The following is a 25,712-nucleotide window of genomic DNA, read 5'->3' on the forward strand; positions in this document are numbered from 1 at the left end:
ATAAACTACCTTTAAAATTAACGGAAATCGATAAGAAAAGGTTGTAACATAATAATGAAATCTTCGACAAACAAATGAAATGCTCCATCTAGTATGCAGGATCTGGGCCTCCGGTCAAATAAGGAAAAACGCGTTGTAGTAATTAGCTCATGAAAAGTGGACGTTTTGTCCGCGTCCTGCGGTAAGTAAAGGTTTCTGACAGATAATTACTGGGAGTCCGTTAAAGTCGGGTTTTAGTACGCTCGTCAAAATGAGGTTTTTGCAGTTTATTTTCTTAGAAGATCTTTTCTTTACTGAAATACATTTTTTATCTACTCGTAGAATTAATTGTCGCCTACAGGATTTCGCATTAGAAGTAGGTAGGATGAACCCGTTAAACTTAAATTGAGTAGGCCGCTAGCACAGTATAATAAAAAGTAGGTAGGTACTATCGTACAGTATGGCCACTCCCTCTCCCCGCTGAAAGTGCCGTCCACCCCCTCTCGGTTACCTCAAAGTTACCGCCTGTCAAAAAACGCGAACAGTCGACCTGTCATATGTCACTCATACAAGCATAGTACGCGTTCACCTACACGAGCTTAGACTGTGTGCTAGGAACGCGCCTCTTTCATATATTTGATCGCTAGTGTCCGAGGTGTGCCGCTAGTGGCCGCTGGCGAACTCAAAAATGGCCACGTTTTCTCATTTGTAGTCTGCCTCATTAAAATTTTGTAGTCTGCCTCTTTTGCACTCATGGGATGTTCATATACCTACGTGACAGCTTCTCTTTTGCACACTTCAGCAGTTTTTAAGTGTAAACGAAATGATAGGTCTGTGGTATTTACGGACCGATACGATATTCTAACCTTCAAGAAAAGAGCCTACACCCAGCTTAAAAGCCGGCAACGCACCTCTTCTGCCACTGCAATGTCGTAATTTCGTTTTCTTTCAACCCCTTATTTGCCAAGAATGGCATTGAAACGAGTAGTTTCGTGTGCTCTGCCTACCTCTTACGGGATACAGGCCTGATTGTATGTATATATTATTGCAAGTGACAAACTAAACACCCTGTATTCCTAAATCACTTTATTTCACGCTCGACGTCGCCATCACAAAACGATTTGTTCTTTAAGTGCCAAAATAAATCTGTATCCTTCCTATAATACTACACTCAAGTGGCAAAGAAAACGGGTCACTGAGCACTTTAGTGTCCATATAAAATGCCCCGATTCGAGTGTAATAAAGTGTACCTGATAAATTATCAGCACCTGCGGGAAATCCGTTGTTCCTGGCTCGGAATGAACTAACCCTTTGATTAATAAGGGACACGCCACACTGACAAATCGGTAGTAGCCTTTACAACTTACTATACAACAGAAGGAATAGTTTTTAGGGTTTCGTAGTGAACTAGGAATCCTTATAGTTTCGCCATGTCTGTCTGTCTGTCTGTCTGTCCGTCCGTCCGTCCGTCCGTCCGCGGATAATCTCAGTAACCGTTAGCACTAGAAAGCTGAAATTTGGTACCAATATGTATATCAATCACGCCAACAAAGTGCAAAACTAAAAAATGGATAAGGGTTTAAAAATGAATAAGGGTTTACTATGATTGTTTTTTGATAATATTAATATTTTCGGAAATAATCGCTCCTAAAGGAAAAAAAAGTGCGTCCCCCCCTCTAACTTTTGAACCATATGTTTAAAAAATATGAAAAAAATCACAAAAGTAGAACTTTATAAAGACTTTCTAGGAAAATTGTTTTGAACTTGATAGGTTCAGTAGTTTTTGAGAAAAATACGGAAAACTACGGAACCCTACACTGAGCGTGGCCCGACACGCTCTTGGCCGGTTTTTTTACATTTGGTCTGGTTTTAGTTGTCATTTCTTAATGGTTTCTGAACCCATCATAGAGCCCTTATGATATTATTCTACTCGTCGACTTTAATCTGTCAATTAGAACACCATAGACCAAACTATAAGTGCTGACTTTTCAGTGTTGGATAGTCTTTGACACTTAGTCAACTATAATATTTCATTACACTTCACTTAAGTTAACTGAAAAAAATCAAAAATAGAACTTCATACAAGCTCTATACTAATTTTGCGATACCTGGCAAATTTTTCTGCATCTGAAACACATTTTTTTTATCTATCGCGTTATCGACCAATCAGAGACGGTTATTACAAACAATTGGTTGTCAGGTAATTCGATGTTGATACAACGGTGAACAACGCCATTAACATTGTTTTTAACTTGAATGATGATATTATTCGTCCATTGATGATGAAGATGATGTCTCATAGAAAAAGTATTGTATACAATAGTGATATAATTAAGCTTTTCACTCTCGTACCGTACTATTAGGCCACTCAGCAAGCTTCGTGGCCTAAACATGGTACTCGACTGAAAAGCTTTGTATTATATCACGATTGTATAAAATACTATTGGGTAGATAAAGTAGTGTATGCAAATACATAATTAGGCATTACCACACTCGTGTTGCAATGCCCTTCATTATGCACAGATTGCATTTTAAACAGTTACAATAAAATGAATAGGTTACAAATGGTTTAGTTCAGAAAGCAATTTTTCACGGTTTGGGTGAACTAACCCTTTGATTAATAGGGGGCACGTCAGACTGACAAATCGGCAAAGTGACCTCTACAACTTACATTACGACATTCGACAGATAACACCATATCGTCACTATTTTAAAAAAAACTTGTATCTTCGTCTGTCAATGAAAAGAAAATTGTAGTAAGTATGTATGGAATGCATATATAGACTTACTGCGTTTTAACTTTAAGAAGCAGCGTGAGATACGAGATTTTTTCAAAGTAGTGACGATATCATATTAGCCCAAGGGAAACACCTCAGAAGGTAGCTCATTCCACAACTTGCACGTTCTGGGCAAAAACGAGCGAGAGCCCGTTTGTTCTTGGTTTGTCACGTGTCGAGAAAATGAGGATGAACTTTGTTTCTTTGGCGGGAGGTGCGGTGATAAAAGTGCGAAGGTGGCACCAAGTCTAAGAGTTCATCAGAACAATCCCCGTTGTAAATAAGTGACCGCTTCTCGGGTGTATTCCAAAATAGGCCTAGGCATGCTCAACCTTCGGCGGATTCGATAGTACATACGGTAGAACAAGCACATAGCCAACATTTGGTGTTTGTCGAATAAGTAAGTGGTCTGTTCTAATCTGTGAGTAAATTAGTTGTGCTACTCGAGTTGTTCGTTAGTGGCAGTGATTAGTACCGTGTGATGTGCCCTTTACGTGGGGCGTGTACTCATTTATAACATGCTTTTTCAGGCTCATTTCTCTATTGCCATATAAGAGAGATATAGATGCAGGTTGTGCGCTGTTTAAAATCCACAAAAAAATGATTTATTTAGGTACCGCGCACCGAAATGCACTGTGATCCGCGCACCGAAATGCAATTTGGTACAGCAATGTTTACATAATACCTACGTCATTTTTCGATTCAAATTTTCGACCTAACCAACCGTCTAGGAACAGTAAGGGTCGGTTTTATCAAACCGTCTTTTATCAAATTTTTATTCGCTATTTTTTGTATGGAAATTTCCATAGACTTCCGCTTAGTGCTTAGGGAATGCAAACCGGTTATAACCGTAACCGAAATAATCTGTTATTAGCCATCAAGATTTATTTGGCAAAATTTCATAACCGGTTATAGATATTCAAATAACCAGTTACGGTTATTATTTGGGCAATTTTTTTCAAAGTTGTCCACCCCACTTTTTTGTAACATGGACCATGTCCCAAGATTTCCATACATTTTTTCGAACCTTCCATACCGTTACCGCCATAAAAAATGTATGAAAAAATGGTAATGGATTGGGGAAAAAACCTTGGGACACTTTTTTTCTCCTATTAGAATTGAAAGACCTCGCGATTCTGAGTGGAAACCACATAAAAATTTCCAAATAAAAAAAAAAAGTGGGGTGGACAACTTTGAAAAAAAAATGGCCCATTTACCTGAAATTCTGTAGGTACATTTACCTTCTAGTGACTAGAAAACATTTCCTAATACTCTAGGAGCTTTTTTTGAGAAAGCAATTTGTCACAGAACTATATTTTAGATAGGAGAAAAATAATAATTAAATGAAAACAGGGGTACAGTAAATGTAGTAGGACCTTAAATAATGAAGACTAACCTGGCTTAATACAGGACATGCCGCAGGCGCCATCGCAGAGACACTTCTTCTTCTTGCTTTTGCAGTCTTCGTCTGACGAACATTTGCGTAGACATTTTTGACGCTGTGGACAAAGAAAAATGTAAATTATCTTGCCCGGTTTGATAAAACATATCGTCACTACTTTCAAAAAAATCTCGTATCTCACGCTGTTCCTCAAAGTTAAAACTCAGTAAGTCTATATGCATTCCATACATACTTACTACAATTTTCTTTTCATTGACAGACGAAAATACAAGTTTTTTTTAAAAGTAGTGACGATATTTAGATGGGCATTTTCATAATTTGGGACCCTCCAATTAGCGTAAGTTGTTAACAAAAATTAACTCACTGTCAGTTTTGTGACTACAATTAGGCTTATTATTTGTCTGAAAATTAACTTTTTTCACATTCTGAATATAGATTATCGCTTAAAGTTTATGTTATCATCACAAAAACAATATTTTTATACAAATTTCATGCTTAATTATCGTCACAAAACTGACAGTGAGTTAATTTTTTGTTTGTACTTAGGTACGCTAATTTGGGGGGTCCAAAATTCTGAAAATGCCCTTTTTGTAAAATCTTAAGAGCGGTTTCGTCCGCTTTGAATCTGTAAAAATAAGATCCGTCATAGCCGTAGAACTATTTGTATGGTCATTTACGCACTCTACGCGTCCGTGAACAAAATTACAATTTTGAAAAAACTCCTGACCGCGACATAGTAGATGGCTAAGAACACTCCCGACTAACTCAGCTTTCAGACAAAAAAAACTAAATCCAAATCGGTTCATCCGTTCGGGAGCTACGATGCCACAGACAGACACACACACATTCTTAGAACAAATTAAATTATCCTCATAGAAAATCTTTATAATTTTCTTTTTTTTTCTTTGTATATGACATTTATTTCAGTTTATAGACACACACACACAGACAGACAAACAGACAGACAGAAAGACACACAGACAGACAGACACGTCAAACTTATAACACCCCGTCGTTTTTGCGTCGGGGGTTAAAAGTAAGATCTGTCATCAGATGTCTTTCCGTCATTCTTCGGTTCTATTCTAGTGCTTAAACTACCACACGAATGGTTCTACGCCTACCCTACATCTACCTACTTATACACATTACCTATACACTAATAATTAATCACAATTTGATGGACAGTAATCCTGTACTATCAATTCAGTGTTTCAGACACTTTAGACTTAGCATAAGCCTCTTGAAACTAAGCCAGGTCTGAATTGAAACACTGGAAGCTAGATTGGGTTGGCTAAGTACTTGGAAACTGGCTTAGATGCTGCCTTAGGCACTAGTTCCACCAAGTGCACTGGTCCCACCGCGAGCTAGTAAGCTATGAGCTATCGGCTATAAAAACGAACAAAAGATAAGCACTCCCGTGCAAAAGAGACACGGCGATATTGATAGTTCACCGCTGGGCGAGTAACTATAAACATCGCCGTGTCTCTTTTATTTGTTTTTATAACCGATAGCTCTTAGTTTACTAGCTCGCGGTGGGACCAGTGCCAAAAGCGATGAGCTATTTATAAGCGACAGAAACGAACAAAAGAACCACAAACCAAAATAACCTAATCACAAAATTAATTTTGAAAAACCCCCGACCGCGACATAGTAGACCGATTTTCATGAAACATGGCTAAGAACACTTCCGGCTAACTCAGCTTTCAAACAAAAAAAACGAACTGAAATAAATGTCATATACAAAGAAAAAATTACCAAGGCCTCCAACCATCCAGCATCGGACACTTGGAGGCCTTGGTAATTTTTTCTTTGTATATGACATTTATTTCAGTTTATAGTTAAATAATAGTAGTGTGTCTGCTAAAAAAAACACAAATGTAATTTGATGATAATTTGATTTCTATGTAATGTAATGTATTTTTTTTGTTTTTATTTAAGTTAGTGTATATATATAATTATGTTGCTATGCCCTCTCAGGGTTCATGTTGAGACTATATTATCCTTAGACTAAGATCATTATGTGTACACATGAATTGCAATAAAGCATTGAAAAATTGAAAATTAAAATATTTCCTATGAAATAATTTAATTTGGTCTTAGAGGGAAACAAAACGAAATCTAAATCGGTTCATCCGTTCGGGAGCTACGATGCCACAGACAGACAGACAGACACACACACAGGCAGACACGTCAAACTTATAACACCCCGTCGTTTTTGCGTCGGGGGTTAAAAAACGAAGGAAATAGTTACTTATTTGTTATACAAGGGGGCAAAGTTGTATTTTAACGCCGAGTGTGGAATTGAAAAACGAGCAAGTGAAAGGATTCTATAGTTGAACCACGAGCGAAGCGAGTGGTTCGAGAATAGAATCCTGACCTTGCGAGTTTTTTTAACACACGAGAAGTAAAATACATTTGCACCCGAGTGTAACACAAAACTTTTCCCCTCACTATAGCGAGGAAACTACAACGCAAAAAATGCGTTTATCACTGCTTCCAGTAGTTCCACAGGTGGTAAATCATCTTTATTACTAGATTCACCTACTTTTATCAATTTTAAAGCAGTTAATTTGACTTTATTCAAGGTCAAATTACTTAGTGGATAAAATGCGTTTTTACCCGCTGGTATTAAAGGACAAAACATGTGTTTCCAAGCTAGTGAGGGGAAAAGATTTTTGCACTACATCTATATCGCCTATCTTAGGTAGGTAGTTCATCGCTTAGGTACTTGCTTTTGGTGGGATCAGTGCCTAAGGTAAGCTTAGTTAGTAGGTATCTGGGTAGTGTCCTAGGTTTCTAGACGAGGTAATCTAATGTGGGTTAGATTTATAACTATTTCCCGTGGGCTCGCTCGCGTTAGAAAGAGACAAAAAGTAGCCTATGCCACTCTCTATCCCTTCAAGTATCTCTCTCTACCTAAAAAATTACGTCGATTCGTCGCTCTGTTTTGTCGTGAAAGACGGACAATAGTTTATTTGTTATACAAGGGGGCAAAGTTGTATTTTAACGCCGAGTGTGGAATTGAAAAACGAGCAAGTGAAAGGATTCTATAGTTGAACCACGAGCGAAGCGAGTGGTTCGAGAATAGAATCCTGAACTTGAGAGTTTTGTAACACCCGAGAAGTAAAATACATTTGCACCCGAGTATAACACAAAACTTTTCCCCTCGTTATAGCGAGGAAACTACAACGCAAAAAATGCGTTTATCACTGCTTCCAATAGTTCCACAGGTGGTAAATCATCTTTATTACTAGATTCACCTACTTTTATCAATTTTAAAGCAGTTAATTTGACTTTATTCAAGGTCAAATTACTTTACCCACTAGTGGATAAAATGCGTTTTTACCCGCTGGTCTTAAAGGACAAAACACGTGTTTCCGAGCTAGTGAGGGGAAAACAAACAGACACACACACTTTTCCATTTATAATACGCCGTGGCTTGCGTGGGCGACGGACGACGGACGATGGTCGCACTTACGGCGATGCGACGCATACGAAATCAAACCTTATCGATTAGACACGGCGTTAGTATGGATTTGAGGCAAGGCCGAAAATTGTTAATAATAAAGACGCCACGAGTATTTTTTGACTCACTTAAGGCTGCTTTCAAAAAAAACGTCAAAAGAATGTAAAATTGATAGTTTTAGTCGGTGAAATACTACACTTTCCGTTATCCAATAGATTTATTTAATTCAAGTTCCAGTTAGAGCATCTTATTGTCTTGATTTTTATAAGACTGGATTTTTGAAAACTAACTCACTAAATTAATTATGATTTTTTCTCTAATGCACGTTTAGAAAAACGCACGTATAGAGCTGAATCAGTCGATCTTATTTGTAAAATTTGGACAATTTTGAATATTAAAACGCGTAAATTTATAATTCGTATATCCTGTACCACAATCATTTCAGACTAGATTTTTATTTTAAGTTTTTGAAAAAGAGTAAACTAGCCTAAGGCGAATTCAATTTTTTTCAGAAATTACCTAAAATTAAGTGACAATTTCTTTGAAAATCTACATCATATCGAAGTAAGTTTTGTACTAAATTAATCTGCAACGTTAACTTAAATTGCTGTTATGCCTTAGTGATTATAAATTGCTATTATTGATTTTTGCCAATTTTTTGAAAATGAGCCTTCACCGGTACAATTATTACCACTTTTGGACATTTTCTCATATTTTGTTAGACCAAGTAGAAAAAGTCCTATAATGTGATATATATTTATAAACTACTCGCAAAGCCCTTTAATTTGATACCACACACGGTATGATCGAGCGCTCGGTTGCGATTTCACTATTTTTAACACGAAAGCCCTCTTAAAGACCGTTTAATACAATACTTTTTCTACGACCTTGTACTTAGATTTTTAATTGTTAGAAATTGTTTCCTAGATTTTGACGCAAAGGTCGCCCCTCTTTTCTTCCACTCAACCCTGTCGCTTGCACTTTTATTTATTTACGTATTTTTTTATATTTATTTGTTCTTGTATGTGCGCCCGTCTCTCTCACACTAGTGTGTGCAGTAGTGCTGTCTCTGTCACACTATACGTACCAGCAGCGTGGCTTGCTCCTCGTCCCGGGGACACTGAGCGGACGGCGAGTTGCGCGGGTTCTTGTATATGCGCCCGTCGTCCGACGATGAGGGCGTCGTGTCATCCTCGTCGTCGTCGTCGTCCGCCGTCGTTGGCGACGGCAGCGCCGACGCTGCTGTAAACAAAAGCAAGTTTAAATTAAAATTATGAAAAAAACCCCGACCGCGTCATAGTAGACCGATTTTCAAACATGGCTAAGAACACTCCCGACTAATTCAGCTTTAAAACAAAAAAAACTAAATCTAAATCGGGTCATCCGTTCGGGAGCTACGATGCCACAGACAGACACACACACAAACAGACAGACAAACAGGCTACCGGTCTGACCTAGCGCGGGTCAGTACCCGGGACCGCGGCTTAGCAGGCAGGCTCAGTAGCCTGCCTGCTAAGCCGCGGTCCCGGGTTCGAATCCCGGTAAAAGGGCATTTATTTGTGTGATGAGCACAGATATTTGTTCCTGAGTCATGGATGTTTTCTATGTATATTATATGTATCGTTGTCTGATTACCCACAACACAAGCCTTCTTGAGCTTACCGTGGTGGGACTCAGTCAATCTGTGTAAGAATAAGAATGTCCTATAATTTTTATTTATTTTCACCACACCAACTGTTAAAGGCTCATTTTGCTATTCGAAAACAGATAGCAAAATTGCATTTTATCCACAAGAGTGCAAAGTAAATTCATACAAATTTTAACTTGATGTCTTATTAAGCTGGCTGGTAAATGATGATTTTGAATCATAAATATTGAATAAATTGACGGATTTTATTAAATTTGATGTTTTATAGTTAGTATTTTGTTCGTGTAATGGTGAAAAATTTTGTGTTTCACTCGATGGCAAAGTTTGTTTAACCTTCGTGCCTTGAAACCCTCGCAATATTTCTTATAACTTGGTTGTTGGTACCTCTTAAATAGTATAGTATAACATAAAAGTTTTATTATACCTACAGATACAAAGTATGTACACTGGCCCCGTATCTAAATGGCATTTCTGCAACGCGACACGACATCGCCGCATAACGGTAGTCTGGCTCTGTCACGCCAATAAGCAAGAGCGATAGAGATAGATAGCTACGAAAGATATATTATAGTAAACATAAACATATTTTTTATTGAAAACAAGTATTGCATTTACATTACATCCAACAAATAGGTACTTAAAATTATCGATGATTTACATTTGCCCGAACTAGGGAAACCCTGTGTTTCAGGCGAGAGGTACGGCAAAACAAGGTTCAAACTTAATTTAATTTAATTTTAATGTTCACTTACAAAATGTATTTATTTATCTTTTATTCATTTCACTACTTAAGTTATTTATATAATATAACTATTTACATTATTATTTGCTTTATAGTGAGCGTTTCGTGAGCGTTTGTTGCATTGGGCCACGCACACGACACCTTATCGATGGAAACTGGTACACCTAAAATGTATCAATTTGTACGGAACGTTTGAACGTGTTTCGATGTAAGCTGGCTGTAAAATGTTACAGCTTTTATATGACTTGCTGTGCGGGAACCAATTTATATGTAGAATGAAAACTGGTGCCGTAGCCGAATGGCATTTCTGCGACGCGAAACGAAAACGAAGCGCCGCGATAGGTAGTCTGGCTCCGTCGCGCCAATTCGCAAGAGAGATAGATATCTGTGTGCGTAGCCAAATGGCACAAACGCTCACGAAACGAAACGCTAGTAGATATCTATCCCTATCGCTCTTGCGTATTGGCGCGACAGTGCCGGACTACGTTTCGTTTTCGTTTGGCGTCGGAGAAATGCCATTCGGCTACGGGGCATGAGCATTTCTTTTTTTTTTTGCCAATAAAAAAATTTTGATTGTTTTAGGGAATTTTAGGTCAATTGTACTCAGAACCACGAGTACTTTCAATCTCACTGGGAGACAAAAAGTGTCCCAAAATTTCCATACATTTTTGTTACTTTCCTCTTCTGTTACCCCATACAACATGTACGGAAAATGGTAACAAAATAAGAAAAAATCGTATGGGACAATTTTTTTACCTACTAGGATTGAAAAAGCTAGTAATTCTGAGTAGAAATAGCATTTTTTTTTTTTCAAAAATATCACACTTCATAAAAGTGGCAAAAAAAAAGAAATGCTCATCTACGAGCGTTTCGTTTCGTGAGCGTTTGTGCCATTCGGCTACATACTCTGTTCGGTTACTTGCCAAACAATAACATAGTTAATAGTTAACGTGTGTGGAGTTAAATGCATGTTTACTACATATATACTTAAGACGATACGGTAGGGGTCAATTAGCCATACAAACGCTCTCGACTATTTCCTCCCTGGTTTTTAAAGATAGAGCAATGATGTTTTCAACACAGATTGTTATTATTTTTATCTGTGTCGGACCGTTTTGATTTTTTTGATATTCTGCTTTTTAAAGACTCTAGAGCTAACCAAAAATTTCCAAAAACGGCCTTTTTCATTGTGGTGCTAAAAAGGTGTGATACTCAAGATTGGTAACAATTAACCAAAAAAGCTAAACGGTCCGCAATAGATTATTTCATTGTTATTCAGATTCTCAAATTTCGTTCCGATTGATTAAGTTTTGAAGGAGGAAAGAGTCGAGAGCGGAACCTCGATTTTAAAGATTTTTTTGAAATATCTTTTCACTGAGTTGTTCCTAATGGACATTTTTTTTTCGATAAATCTAGTTAGTTAGTTAGTTAGTACACTTGTATATTTAACTGAAATTCCCAAGTTGAGAGGGGGGGGCTCCTTTCCATTTTAGCATTTTTGCTCCCGTATCCTCTTAAGTTAGTTTTTGTACAAAATTGTACTCTGTTTGTTCTCCTAATAAATAATAAAAATAAAATAAAAATAAAACGATTCAATCCATACTATACTATTACTATATTACTTTAGTATCTATATCCATACTAATATTATAAATGGGAAAGTGTGTCTGTTTGTTTGTTTGTCCGTCTTTCACGGCAAAACGGAGCGACGAATTGAAGTGATTTTTAAGCGGAGATAATTGAAGAGATGGATGATATAGGCTACTTTTTGTCTCCTTCTAACGCGAGCGAAGCCGCGGACAAAAGCTATATCATACATAAAATTGTAGGTATAATACTCTGAAACTGTACAAGTGTCTGTCAAATTGAAGGAGCTCCCAACTCGAGCGTTATTGAGAGTTTCTCGGCCCAAGACAATGGAATCAAATATACATAACTACAATAATAAATTCCTCGAGTCGGCTTGAGGCCGCGGACACGCCCACTGCTGGCCGTGCCGGCAGCGCGCACTGTATCTCACAGAAACTCGCCTTTACTTCGCGCATTATCGCTGCTTCATGCACTCTTGACATCAGCACCGGAGTGTGACTTGTTTGCATGCAGATGGGCGAATGTGTGCCGAGAGTGTCTGAGGTTTTGTGAGAAGATGGACGATAGGATTCCCAGCACTTGCATGTAAATTGTCTGAGGTTTTATTTATTACTTAGTTTAATACATATTCTGTAATTATAGTTGTAATTAGTTTAATTATTCGGTGTATTGGCTTAAGCTGTAATGCCGTGTAAATTATTTGAAATAAATGATTAAAAATGTTTAAATAATACTGTTGGCATTATGGCGACAAGTCCTCTTGTATTTGGTTTATATTTAGGTTTAATTCTGAAGCGCTGGTGGCCTAGCGGTAAGAGCGTGCGACTTTCGATCCGGGGGTCGCAGGTTCGTGTTCGTACCAATGAGATATTTGCCAGTCGATTTTCAGTGAAAGAAAACATCGTGAGGAAATCGGACTAATTCCAATAAGGCCTACCCTTCGGGTTGGAAGGTCAGATGGCAGTCGCTTTCGTAAAAACTAGTGCCTACGCCAACACTTGGGATTAGTTGTCAAAGCGGACCCCAGACTCCCATGAACCGTGGCAAATGCCGGGATAACGCAAGGAGGATGATGATTTTCTTTCATATTCAACTGTGTAAGGCCTGAGTCACAGTATAATAATGAGTACTATCATACAGCATGGCCACTCCCGCTCCCCGCTGAAAGTGCCGCCCACCCCCTCTCGGTTACCCCACAGTTACCACCTGCCAAAAACACGAACAGTCGACCTGTCTTTCACTCATACAAGCATGGTGCGCGTTCACCTACACGAGCTTAGACTGTGTGCTAGGAACGCGCCTCTTTCATATATTTGATCGCCAGTGTCCGATGAGAAAACGCTAGAAAGGCGTTTTCCAAATTAAATCCCGAATATCGAATTTCACCAGATCTGGACGTGTTTGGGCTCATTCTTCTCATAATCACGAGCTGATTCGATCCCGACGATAAAAACTGTGTCCCAAAATTTCCATACAAAATTCGAGTTTCCAATACGTCACGCTCATAGTAAGTTCATACTAAAATCGTGACGTAAAAGAAAAAAAAATAGGACACATTTTTTTATCGTATTTGGAAAACGCCCAGAAACGGAGCGTTCGGCGTGCATGTCAACAAACAATTGCAGCTCAGGCAAGTGTCCTGATTCGACGTTATATAGGGTGGACCCACGCTCTGAGCCCCGCTGTCCACCCCGCCGAACGTTCCGTTCTAACGCCGTGTCTTGCGTGAGCGACGGTCCCGCGACCGTCGCGCGACCGTCGCCATCGCATCGTCTACTTCCATATCGATAAGGTTTGATTTCGTATGCGTCGCATCGCCGTCGCGCGACCATCGCGCGACCGTCGCCCACGCAAGCCACGGCGTAAGCGTACACTTAAGACGATACAGGACGGGTCAATTCTCCATACAAACGCTCTCGACTATTTCCTCCTTGGTTAAAGATAGAGGACTGATTTTTTCAACACAGATTTTTTTTTTTTATCTGTTTCGGACCGTTTTAATTTTTTTTGATATTCTTATTTTTAAAGACGCTAGAGCCAATCAAAAATTTCCAAAAACGGCCTTAATGATTATGGCGCAAAAAAAGGTCTGCGGGCCGATTTTTGAGTCTCACACGTTCGAATTCAGAAAATTGTCACTGAAAATAATAGGCAAGTCACCGTTTTCAACCGGTATTTTAGTGACAAAATCCCGTATGCGACATTCAAAAATCGCCCTCCTAGTATTTAAAATTGGTAACAATTAGCCAAAAAAACTAAAGGGTCCGACATAGGTAATTCAGATTCTCAAATTTCGTTACGATTGATTAAGTTTTGAAGGAGGAAACAGTTGAGAGCGGAACCTCGATTTTAAAGATTTTTTCGCAATATCTTTTAACTGAGTTGTTGTGAATGGACACTTATTAAAAGGAGGGCTCCTTTCCATTTTAGCATTTTTGCTTCTGTATCGTCTTAAATTGAACGAGGGAAACTGGCCCCGTAGCCGAATGGCATTTCTCCGACGCAAAACGAAAGCGAAACGCCGCTGGCTCTGTCGCGCCAATACGCAAGCGCGATAGAGATAGATATCTACTAGCGTTTCGTTTCGTGAGCGTTTCGTGAGCGTTTGTGCCATTCGGCTACGCACCCTGATATGACCTGCCAGAGGGCGTAGCCAAAATGCCAGTCGTTATCGATAAATTCCATACGAACGAGCAAAATTGTAAAAAGTTGCTAGGAAAGATAAATTCAACGAAAAGTCGCTTGACTATATTAAACAGTATTTTTTTCAGGCAAATGCAAAATAACCTCCGACGACTACAATATGCCTAACACCGACTAAACTGAATCCGACCTTGAATTTGAGCAAATAATAACCCTCATTAAATAACTTCACTTACTTTCACTAAAAGACTTATTTTAAAAAGCCGTTATAACTTGCCAAAAAGCCGTCCGTCACAAAAGAACACGAATTTCATTTATATTCAACCCTTTGACTGCTAAAGATCGAATGAAAAGACAAAACCGGCCGAGAGCGTGTCGGTCCACGCTCAGTGTAGGGTTCCGTAATTTCCCTTATTTTTTTTTGTTTCAAAAACTGTTCAACCTATCAAATTCAAAATATATTTTCTAGAAAGTCTTTATAATGTTGTACTTTTGTGATTTTTTTTCATATTTTTTTAAACTTAAGTATGGTACAAAAGTTGGACACATTTTTTTTAAGTTTTGAAGCAATTATTTCCGAAAATATTAAGAATATCAATAAATGTTTGAGGTAAACCCTTATTCATTTTGAAACACCTATCCAACAATATATCACACGTTAGGGTTGAAATGAAAAAAAAAAACACTCCCCACTTTACGTGTACGGGGGGTACCCTAATAAAACCTTTTTTCCATTTTTTATTTTACCACTTTGTCGGCTTGATTGATATACATATTGGTACCAAATTTCAGCTTTCTAGTGTTAACGATCACTGATATTATACGCGGACGGACGGACGGACGGACAGACAGACATTGGCGAAACTAAAAAAGTTTGGTTGTTAGAAGTTTTTCTTATCTGCTGGCCGGCAGGAACAGCTAAATTTGTATTGCAAACATTGTGAGAGAGTTTTCACATTGTCCGATAACATATTGGATCCGATATCGGAAGGCGCCATTTTTGACATTTAACGGTTTTCCTACATCCGACATCAGCGGGCCGATTTCTGAGTTTCATGCGTTCGAATTCAGAAAATTGGCACTGAAAATAATAAGCAAGTCACCGTTTCCAACCGGTATTTTATATTCTGTCAAACAAGTCTGTCAGTAAATAAGAACTAAGAAAACTATAGGTAACCTTTTCTCTAGCACCCTAAAGAAAAGGATGCATATAGTTTTCTTTGTTCTTATTTACTGACAGACTTGGTTGACAGAGTATAGTGACAAAATCCCGTATGCGAGATTCAAAAATCGCCCCCAAATCAGATGCTATGAAAATGCTCTAAGAGTTAAAAAATTGACCCATATCCACTTTGCGGAATCTGTCAAATAGTTAAAAATAAACACGTCCTAAAACAGTCGTAGCATTAAAAGGGTTGAATCCATTTAAAAGCTCAACGCTATAACAAAGACCGAGTCGGACAAAGCTTTGCAAAGCTTTTAGAAATCAAATTTCGAGCAAAGCTCCTCTAATTGAGAAATGTCTGAAATTACAGGTTTAGTACAAAGGATGAATTTTAAAATGTACTAGCGGCCCGCCCCGGCTACGCACGGGGTTATCATAAAAATGGATATAGTAAATTATCCGTAATAGATAGACATGTGCCATCGCGTTTTTTTTTGTAGATCTATGAGAGAGACACAATTTCGCCATAAGGTAAATCTGGGCAAACCTCGACTGGGGGGCAATTGTAACTAGTTCATTTTTTTCATTATTGCACTATAATGTTGAGTTCTACATTATCCACTGAACACGCCTACCATATATAGGTAACCGGCGGACACTCTATTTAATAATGCAAACATTGGAAAACTTTTTTTTTTTCATTACAGTGTTAACCAAAGCGCTTATATACTAGTCACCTTAACACTAAAAATACATTATTATTCATTACTTATCACAAAATTCAATGTCAAATTCAATATAATATACGTTACTAAAATAATACAAAAAATTAACCAGTTACATTTGCCCCCAGTCGAGATTTGCCCCGCAGTACCTTACATTGTTTTGATGTAATTAGCTCAAACGGTTTGAGCAGCGTTTTCGATTTAAGGTCTCAACGAGCGGAATTTTGTCCGACTTGATTAGCAAATATTGTCATATTTCAACCAATTCAGACAAAATCTCAACAAATTATATACTTAAACCGTCCTCAAGAATCACTCTATTCATTGGTGTAAACCGCATGAAAATCCGTTTAGTAGTTTTTGAGTTTATCGCGAACACATACACAGACAGATGCGGCGGGCAACTTTGTCATTATATGACACTGGTCCCACCGCGAGCTAGTAAGCTATGAGCTTTCGGCTATAAAAACGAACAAAAGATAGTCGCTCCCGTGCAAATAAAAGAGACACGTCGATGTTTATAGTTACTCGCCCAGCGGTGAGCTATCAAAATCGCCGTGTCTCTTTTATTCGCACGGGCGTGCTTATCTTTTGTTCGTTTTTATAGCCGATAGCTCATAGCTTACTAGCTCGCGATGGGACCAGCAGGCCTAGCACATGATGGCCGCGGGAGTATGTCGCCGCGAGATAGACTACCTGTCCTTATGTCATTAATACAATTAGACAAAGACGTGTCATCTATCTCGCGGCGACATACTCCCGCGGCCATCATGTGCTAGGCCTACAGTGCCTAAGGTACTATCTTTTGCCCGCGGCTTCGCTCGCGTTAAATTCGAAAATTTCGATATGCTCCATACAAACCACCCTCCATTTTAGGGAAGTGGGGGTTGGATGATGATGATAAGTAGCCTATGTCACTCTTCATCTCTTCAACTATCACCACTTGAAAAATCACATCAATTCGTGCCTCCGTTTTGCCGTGAAAGACGCGCGGACAAATATTAGTTATTTGTTATACAAGGGGGCAAAGTTGTATTTCAACGCCGAGTGTGGAATTGAAAAACGAGCAAGTGAAAGGATTCTATAGTTGAACCACGAGCGAAGCGAGTGGTTCGAGAATAGAATCCTGAACTTGCGAGTTTTTTAACACACGAGAAGTAAAATACATTTGCACCCGAGTGTAACACAAAACTTTTCCCCTCACTATAGCGAGGAAACTACAACGCAAAAAATGTGTTTATCACTGCTTCCAGTAGCTCCACAGGTGGTAAATCATCTTTATTACTAGATTCACCTACTTTTATAAATTTTAAAGCAATTAATTTGACTTTATTCAAGGTCAAATTACTTTACCCACTAGTGGATAAAATGCGTTTTTACCCGCGAGTATTAAAGGACAAAACACGTGTTTCCGAGCTAGTGAGGGGAAAACAGACATATACACTTTACCTTTTATAATATTAGTATATAGATATGTAGAAGATATTGATGTTAAGGTTAGAATAAAATATGAAAAATTCACTGTTTTAGGTGAGGCTTGAACTTATGATTATTGGATTGTTAGGCCAGTGCTCTGCCATGTAAGCTACCAAGACCATACGAAACCGCAGTTTTTATCTTATTTTATAGCTCTGGTTATGGAGTAAAGATGTATTATTATAAACTTACTAGCTTTTGCCCGCGGCTTCGCTCGAGTTAGAAAGAGACAAAAAGTAGCCTAGGTATGTCACTCTCCATCCCTTCAACTATCTCCACTTAAAAAATCACGTCAATTCGTCGCTCCGTTTTGCCGTGAAAGACGGACTAACAAACAGACACACACACTTTCCCATTTATAATATTAGTATGGATTATGCTCACACTAACGAATATCTAGTGTCTAGCTGCTAGCTATATTTTGCCCTTCATAATCAATGTTTCAAAAAATGAAAATTTTGAAAAAACCACCGACCGTGACATAGTGGACCGATTTTCATGAAACATTGCTAAGAACACTCCCGACTAACTCAGCTTTCAGACAAAAAAAAAACTAAATCTAAATCGGTTCATCCGTTCGGGAGCTACGATGCCACAGACAGACACACACAGACAGACAGACAGACACGTCAAACTTATAACACCCCGTCGTTTTTGCGTCGGGAGTTAAAAAACTATGACCCCACTTTAGCATCCTATAATATATTCTATATTCTATCGCACTTACGACCCTAGTTCGGATACCTTTATAGCATATACAGAGTGTATAATGTTCAAAGCTTATCATGCCACTAGGTGCCATTGTGACCTAGAATACACGGGTGAGCCACAGAAGTGGACAGTGGAAGCACTGGTTTATAAAACGCGATGAATTAAAATGTTATCAGCCGGAGTAACCAAATGGCAGCCGACATAAATGCAGACTGGCTCTGTCGCTCCAAAACGCAAATCGATAGTGATAGATAGCTACGAAACAGATATTTATCGTGAGCATTTATGCATTTGGCTATGTAATCCGTTGTAAAGACTTGGAAATGATAATATTCAGCTATTGGTAAGTAATCTTTGTACGTATCGTTTAAGTGACGTATGTCAATTAAAGTGTAGTTACTCGTAATAACGCTTATGTGGCGAACATCTATAGACGTTGCTCGCTTGAAAGGGATATATTTATTTATTTTATTTATTTATTTAAACTTTATTGCACAAATTTACAAAAAAAGAGTACAAATGGCGGACTTAACGCCTTGAGGCATTCTTTACCAGTCAACCATTGGGCTTATATATTTGGGCATATATTCTGGCCTTAGCATCTATTTTAGACGGTTTATAGTGCAATGTCCGAGAAACATCGCTTTTGGTGGCTAAACAGGCCCCGTAGCCGAATGCCATTTTTGCGCTGCGAAACGCCGCAGGTCAATCACTGGCCAGTTTAATAATTTAAAAAAAATGTAGCCTGGCTCTGTCGCGCCAATAAGCAGGAACGATAGAGATAGATAGCTACGAAAGATATATTATCTTGAGCGTTTCGTGAGCGTTTGTGCATTGAGCTACGCACACAGACTTATGAGAGTGCACTGCTCTTAACTTAAATTAAAGCTTTTTAGGGTTCCGTAGGCAACTAGGAACCCTTATAGTTTCGCCATGTCTGTCTGTCCGTCCGTCCGTCCGTCCGCGGATAATCTCAGTAACTGTAAGCACTAGAAAGCTGACATTTGGTACCAATATGTATATCAATCACGCCAACAAAGTGCAAAAATAAGAAAATGAAAAAAATGTTTTATTAGGGTACCCCCCCCCCTACATGTAAAGTGGGGGCTGATATTTTTTTTCATTCCAACCCTAACGTGTGATATATTGTTGGATAGGTATTTAAAAATTAATAAGGGTTTACTAAGATCGTTTTTTGATAATATTCATATTTTCGGAAATAATCGCTCCTAAAGGAAAAAAAAAGTGCGTCCCCCCTCCCCCTCCAACTTTTGAACCATACGTTTAAAAAATATAAAAAAAATAACAAAAGTAGAACTTTATAAAGACGAGAGAAGGAAAATTGTTTTGAACTTGATAGGTTCAGTAGTTTTTAAAAAAAATGGGGAAACTACGGAACCCTACATTGAGCGTGGCCCGACACGCTCTTGGCCGGTTTTTAAAAAATGGCAGAAGAATTATTAATAACCAGAAGTGTAGTGAGAAAACGCTCCACTGACTACTTGGTTTTATTCTGTGTCCTCATTGAATACATAATCACCCAGGGGTAAGCAACGCTCGGCACATAAATTAAGGCATGAATGGACTGGACCTAGATAGGTTGCCGACTCATGACATTCAGGCGTGAAATATGGTTCTCAACAATCTAAGGCCGTAGTCAAGATGGAAACCGTTCATAGAAAATGCCTATTGAATTTTAACGCTTAATAGAGCAAGGGAGGTCGCGGATTGGAACCCCGGTTCGTACCAATGAATCCCGGCCGGCGAGAGCAAAAATGCGTTGACAGCTTAATAGTGCGAGGACTTTGGTCGATGTCGATAAAAACAACACGATGTACTGGACCACCGTTATGATATGCAGAAGTATTAATTATTGTTGTAAACAAAATGAAAACCAAGTACATACATACATACATACAAACACGCCTGTATCCCATAAATGGGTAGGTAGAACACATGAAACTACTAAAGCTTCAGTGCCAGTCTTGGCAAATAAGGGGTTGAAAGAAAACGAAACTGTGACAACCAAGTGTTTGTATTTATTCAGTATTTTATATAATTTTCGTAATATACAATTAGCATTTTTTCTAAATTTTCTGATTTTAAACTCCTTCGACTTGCCGATAAAATCCATTTCATCCAACTAAAGGACCGTTCTAAATCTACTGTAATAATCGGAACTGTACTGTTATTCCTAGAAACGCGTGGAGGTATCAAGTTGAAATAAATAACAAATACTAATGGCTCAGTTTAAAAAAAAAAAATAATTGTGCTTAATTAAAAGTCGACTATTCTATCGACATCCATATGTCGATAGAATAGTCGATATTTAATTAAGCACTAGGAGCAGACGCATTTTTGCTCTCGCCGGCCGGGGTATGCCAATGAGTTTTTTGGAACTTATGTGCGGAGTGATGGCAGGTGGACCAAAATGTTGACCGAATGGTGGCCGCTATCAGATGTAAGAAGCGCCTGGCATCCGTTGGCTCGTTGGGTGGACGACATCCGAAAAACTGCGGGGCACTTCTGGATGAGATTAGCCCAGGACCGGGATAAGTGGCGTACACGAAGGGAGGCCTATGCTCAGAAGTGGGCGATTAAGTGCTGAAATGATGATGATGATGTGCGGAATATCATTTGATATTTGCCAGTCGCTTTTCGGTGAAGGAAAACATCGTCAGGAAACCGGACTAATTCCAATAATGCCTGGTTACCCTTCGGGTTGGAAGATCAGATGGCAGTCGCTTTCGTAAAACTAGTGTCTACGCCAAATCTTGGGATTAGTTTTCAAAGCGGACCCCAGGCTCCCATGAGCAGTGGCGAGCCGGATAACGCAAGGAGGATGATGATGATGAAATTAAATTAAATTATATTAAAATTAATAAATACATTAAACAAATCATAATTAAATCATCAATTTTAGTTATGTTGTTGTGGTGTACGATGTCCAAGAACCTTAACAACTTGCCTCCTAAATACGGCTAACTGATAACCATCTGATAACACTCAGATAATAAGTGCATTCTAAGTGCAGGATGTTTCTGCACATGAAGTATCCTTGTGGAAAGCCACATTTACGCATAAAGAAACGTTTTTAAACATACATACAACATACATACATACAACATACATACATACAACATACATACATACATACAATCACGCCTGTATCCCATAAAGGGGTAGGCAGAACACATGAAACTACTAAAGCTTCAGTGCCACTCTTGGCATATAAGGGGTTGAAAGAAAACGAAACTGTGACATTGCAGTGACAGGTTGCCAGCCTCTCGCCTACGTCACAATTTAAACCATATCCCATAGTCGCCTTCTACGACACCCACGGGAAGAAAGGGGCGACGTTTTTAAATATTTATAATAACTACTATTTGGATTTCTTTCAACCCATTTTTGCCAAGAGCGGCACTGAAACTTACGCCGTGTCTTGCGTAGGCGACGGTCGCGCGACCGCGTCGCCGTCGCGTCTCATACTTCCATATCGATAAGGTTTGATTTCGTATGCGTCGCATCGCCGTCGCGCGACCATCGCGCGACCGTCGCCCACGCAAGCCACGGCGTTAGTAGTTCATGTGTTCTGCCTACCCCTTTATGGGATACGACAGGCGTGATTATATGTATGTATGTATGTATGTATGTATGTATGTATGTAATAATAACTAATATTATAAAACCTAGCCTAAGAATTAAAATGAATAAAGAGGACTAATATTGTACATCTTGATAACGTCTGTAATAAAATACCTTTTTCAGTACAGATGGTGTTTCTTTTTACGCACTAGTGCGAGAAGTGGTTCATTATATGCCAGGTCGAAATTTCCGAGGGCCATCTGTACTGAAAAACGTCGTACGATACACGTGCGAAAAGGAAATTCGTAACTCGTGTAGATTTAAAACACTTCCTTCGGTCGTGTTTTAATTTATCGCCACTCGTTTCGAACTTCCTTTTTTACGCACTTGTATCGTAATGTACTATTGTATTCAACTATCAACAAGTAAAACTAACCTAAGTATATTTCGTGAAATAGGTAGGTACCCACATAGAAAACAATCATGACTCATCAGAAACAAATATCTGTGTTCATCACACAAATAAATGCACAATATGTGAGTGTGCAAGGCCAAATATCCTACTTTTTCGATTGCAATACTGCCGCTTTGTCAATTTATTAATATAAAGATACAAGTAAATCTCGCCTTAATGGTAACCGACAAAGTGGGACGTTTTACTAAACACACTCACAATCAAGTGTCAAAATATTGAATCTATTAACCACAAGAAAGTCACTGTAACAGACAGTTATCTAAAATAGGTCGGTCGGTATCGAATCTGGAACAATCTTCGGCAAGACGCCCGAGATATCATATTGTCCCGGAGGGGTATCATTTAAAGGGTTGAGTTAAAAGAGCAAAGCGTTTTTACAAGCTTTTATTTAACTTGCCTTGTTAGTATGTTAGTTTGGGCCAAAACGTAGAAGCTAAATTTGACCCACTTCCCGGTTTCTGATTGATCTGAAATGTTGCACACATATGTAAATCACGTGACAACGCAATATTATGGTATCATGGAGCTGATCTGATGATGGAGCAGAAAGGTGGTCATAGGAACTCAATTATGAAACGTCGAATCCCCATCGAGTAAGGGGTCTTTAGAAACGCCTCGGAAAGCAGCAGATGACTGTTGAAAGAAAGGTACAGTCGGCGATAACAGCTTGTTCCAAAAATGAACTTTTTGCAAAAAAAAACTTACTATCAATCCATCAATATCAATCAATACATATCTCTATTGCTTACTTTTATATAAAAGCATAACGCATGACAAGAAATTGGTTTTCAGTACAGATGGTCGTTTTTTTACGCACTAGTTCGAGAAGTGGTTCATTATATGCCAGGTCGAAACTTCGGAGGCTCATCTGTACTGAAAAACGTCGTACGATACACGCGCGAAAAGGAAATTCGTAACTCGTGTCGATTTAAAACACTCCCTTCGGTCGTGTTTTAATTTATCGCCACTCGTTTCGAACTTCCTTTTTTACGCACTTGTATCGTAATGTACTATTATTACATCGCTATTCATATAGATATAACTACTTATTTCTATGAATGTGGACGTGGAAGGTATAGCGAAAGTAAGCTACCCTACGTACTAGTATAATATACTGTATACTGTATTATAGTTCATAGTTAAAGATTTTTTGTGAAGGACGCATTGACGCTATAAAACATATCACATGACCGTGAGGGCAAGCCTGGATGTGAATTGTTTGCGCTGTAGCGAATAACATGGTAATATCTCTCTACGACACGCATACACTCTGTTAACGCTTTGTAGCAATAATCTGTTGTATTTTACTCAACTTAAAAAAAAATAGAACATACTACGATTTGTTGAAAGATATCCATAGTATCCATACTGTAGTATATTGAGTTTCCTAATTTAAATGTTCGCGCTTGCGCGGTATGGATATTCTCTAGCTGACATGTTCTCTTCTGTCAAGTATGTAGAACTAGTAAAATGTTCTATTTAATAAATATAAAATATATTGGTGTGTTTCTCAGAAGTGATTTGTGTATTCATTAATTGCCATCCTCCTGAGGCACCCGGATATACAACACATACTTACTTATTTATTTAATATTATAAATGGGAAAGAGTGTGTGTCTGTTTGTTTGTCCGTCTTTCACGGCAAAATGGAGCAACGAATTAACGTGATTTTTAAGTGGAGATAGTTGAAGGGATGGAAGTAATATAGGCTACTTTTGATCTCCATCTAACCCCCTACTTCCCTAAAACGGGAGGTGGAAGTTCGTATGGAGAAATCCGAAATTTACGAATTTAACGCGAGCGAAGCCGCGGGCAATAGCTAGTAGTGTATAAAAGTAAACAATCCTTAAAATAGGTCGGGCGGTATAGAATCTGGAACAATCTTCGGCAGATTCCCGCGATATAATATTGTCCCTGAGGGCTGGCTTAAAGAGAGGTTTTAAACATTAAAACAGAAGCGCTGAGCGATTTTACAAACAAAAAATTTCAAACAATTTGAAATTAATTTAGGCAGTTAGGCAAGAACGAAAAAACCGGCCAAGAGCGTGTCGGGCCACGCTCAGTGTAGGGTTCCGTAGTTTTCCGTATTTTTCTCAAAAACTACTGAACCTATCAAGTTCAAAACAATTTTCCTAGAAAGTTTTTATAAAGTTCTACTTTTGTGATTTTTTTCATATTTTTTAAACATATGGTTCAAAAGTTAGAGGGGGGGGGACGCACTTTTTTTTCATTTAGGAGCGATTATTTCCGAAAATATTAATATTATAAAAAAACGATCTTAGTAAACCCTTATTCATTTTTAAATACCTATCCAACAATATATCACACGTTGGGGTTGGAATGAAAAAAAATATCAGCCCCCACTTTACATGTAGGGGGGGTACCCTAATAGTAATAAAACATTTTTTTCCATTTTTTATTTTTGCACTTTGTTGGCGTGATTGATATACATATTGGTACCAAATTTCAGCTTTCTAGTGCTTACGGTTACTGAGATTATCCGCGGACGGACGGACGGACGGACGGACAGACAGACATGGCGAAACTATAAGGGTTCCTAGTTGACTACGGAACCCTAAAAACAATTATTTGTTACATGCTCTGAAAAGAAAATCGTACTATAGCTTCAAAAATCACGCATAAAACTGTAATGCCAGAAGGCATTCTCTACAAGCTAACCTTTGGGCCACACAGACATCTATAAGAGCTTAATAGGTGCAGGAAATATTGCAGTGATGAGAAATGGAGTACCTACCAGCAGCGGCTGGTGCATTCAAGCCGATTCCCACCAGCGTGCCTAATATTGATTACTTAGTAAAGTACCTAATGTTAAGGTAGGTTTCTTCTTACTTTGGTGTTGCCTAGCAAAAATTTTCACCAGTCGCCACTGGTACCTATACTTCGTTTCTTTTAAAATTAGAATTATCTGTCAAACGGGTAAACAAAGAAGCAGTGGTCGTAGACCTTCCTTCTTCGATTTCGGCCGATACCACTGATTTCTTGGAACTTATGTACATAGTATTATAAGTTATAAGTTCCAAGAAATCAGTGGTATCGGCCGAAATCGAAGAAGGAAGGTCTACGACCACTGCTTCTTTGTTTACCCGTTTGACAGATAATTCTAATCTTAAAAGAAACGAAGTATACTAAATAACCGTAAATGATTATGTATACATTTTATCGTTTATCGAACGACCATGCTTGCCTGCCTGATCGTGATCTCGCTTCCTCCTGTAACATACACCCGATCCAGAAGACAGTTAATAAATAATCCAGTTAAAGTCAAGTTCTGAACGCTTTCAGAGTCAGTTAGTGGGTACAATACCTA

The 25,712-nt window shown here is 38.5% G+C and overlaps 1 protein-coding gene across 3 annotated transcripts in view; it reads right to left on the minus strand.

The window, feature by feature from the left end:
- LOC125238045 (protein lev-9) overlaps positions 1-25,712 on the minus strand; it is a 235,475-nt gene that overhangs the window by 122,344 nt on the left and 87,419 nt on the right. For all 3 annotated transcript variants that reach the window (XM_048145334.1, XM_048145333.1, XM_048145332.1), the window contains exons 2-3: positions 8,712-8,866; positions 4,153-4,255 (exon numbers count right to left, since the gene is read on the minus strand). In XM_048145334.1, the coding sequence (XP_048001291.1) occupies positions 4,153-4,255; positions 8,712-8,866 (258 nt within the window). The remainder of the gene's footprint in view (positions 1-4,152; positions 4,256-8,711; positions 8,867-25,712) is intronic.

The sequence above is a fragment of the Leguminivora glycinivorella genome, chromosome 22 (assembly GCF_023078275.1).
Source record: "Leguminivora glycinivorella isolate SPB_JAAS2020 chromosome 22, LegGlyc_1.1, whole genome shotgun sequence".
NCBI classification, from domain to species: Eukaryota; Metazoa; Arthropoda; class Insecta; order Lepidoptera; family Tortricidae; genus Leguminivora; species Leguminivora glycinivorella.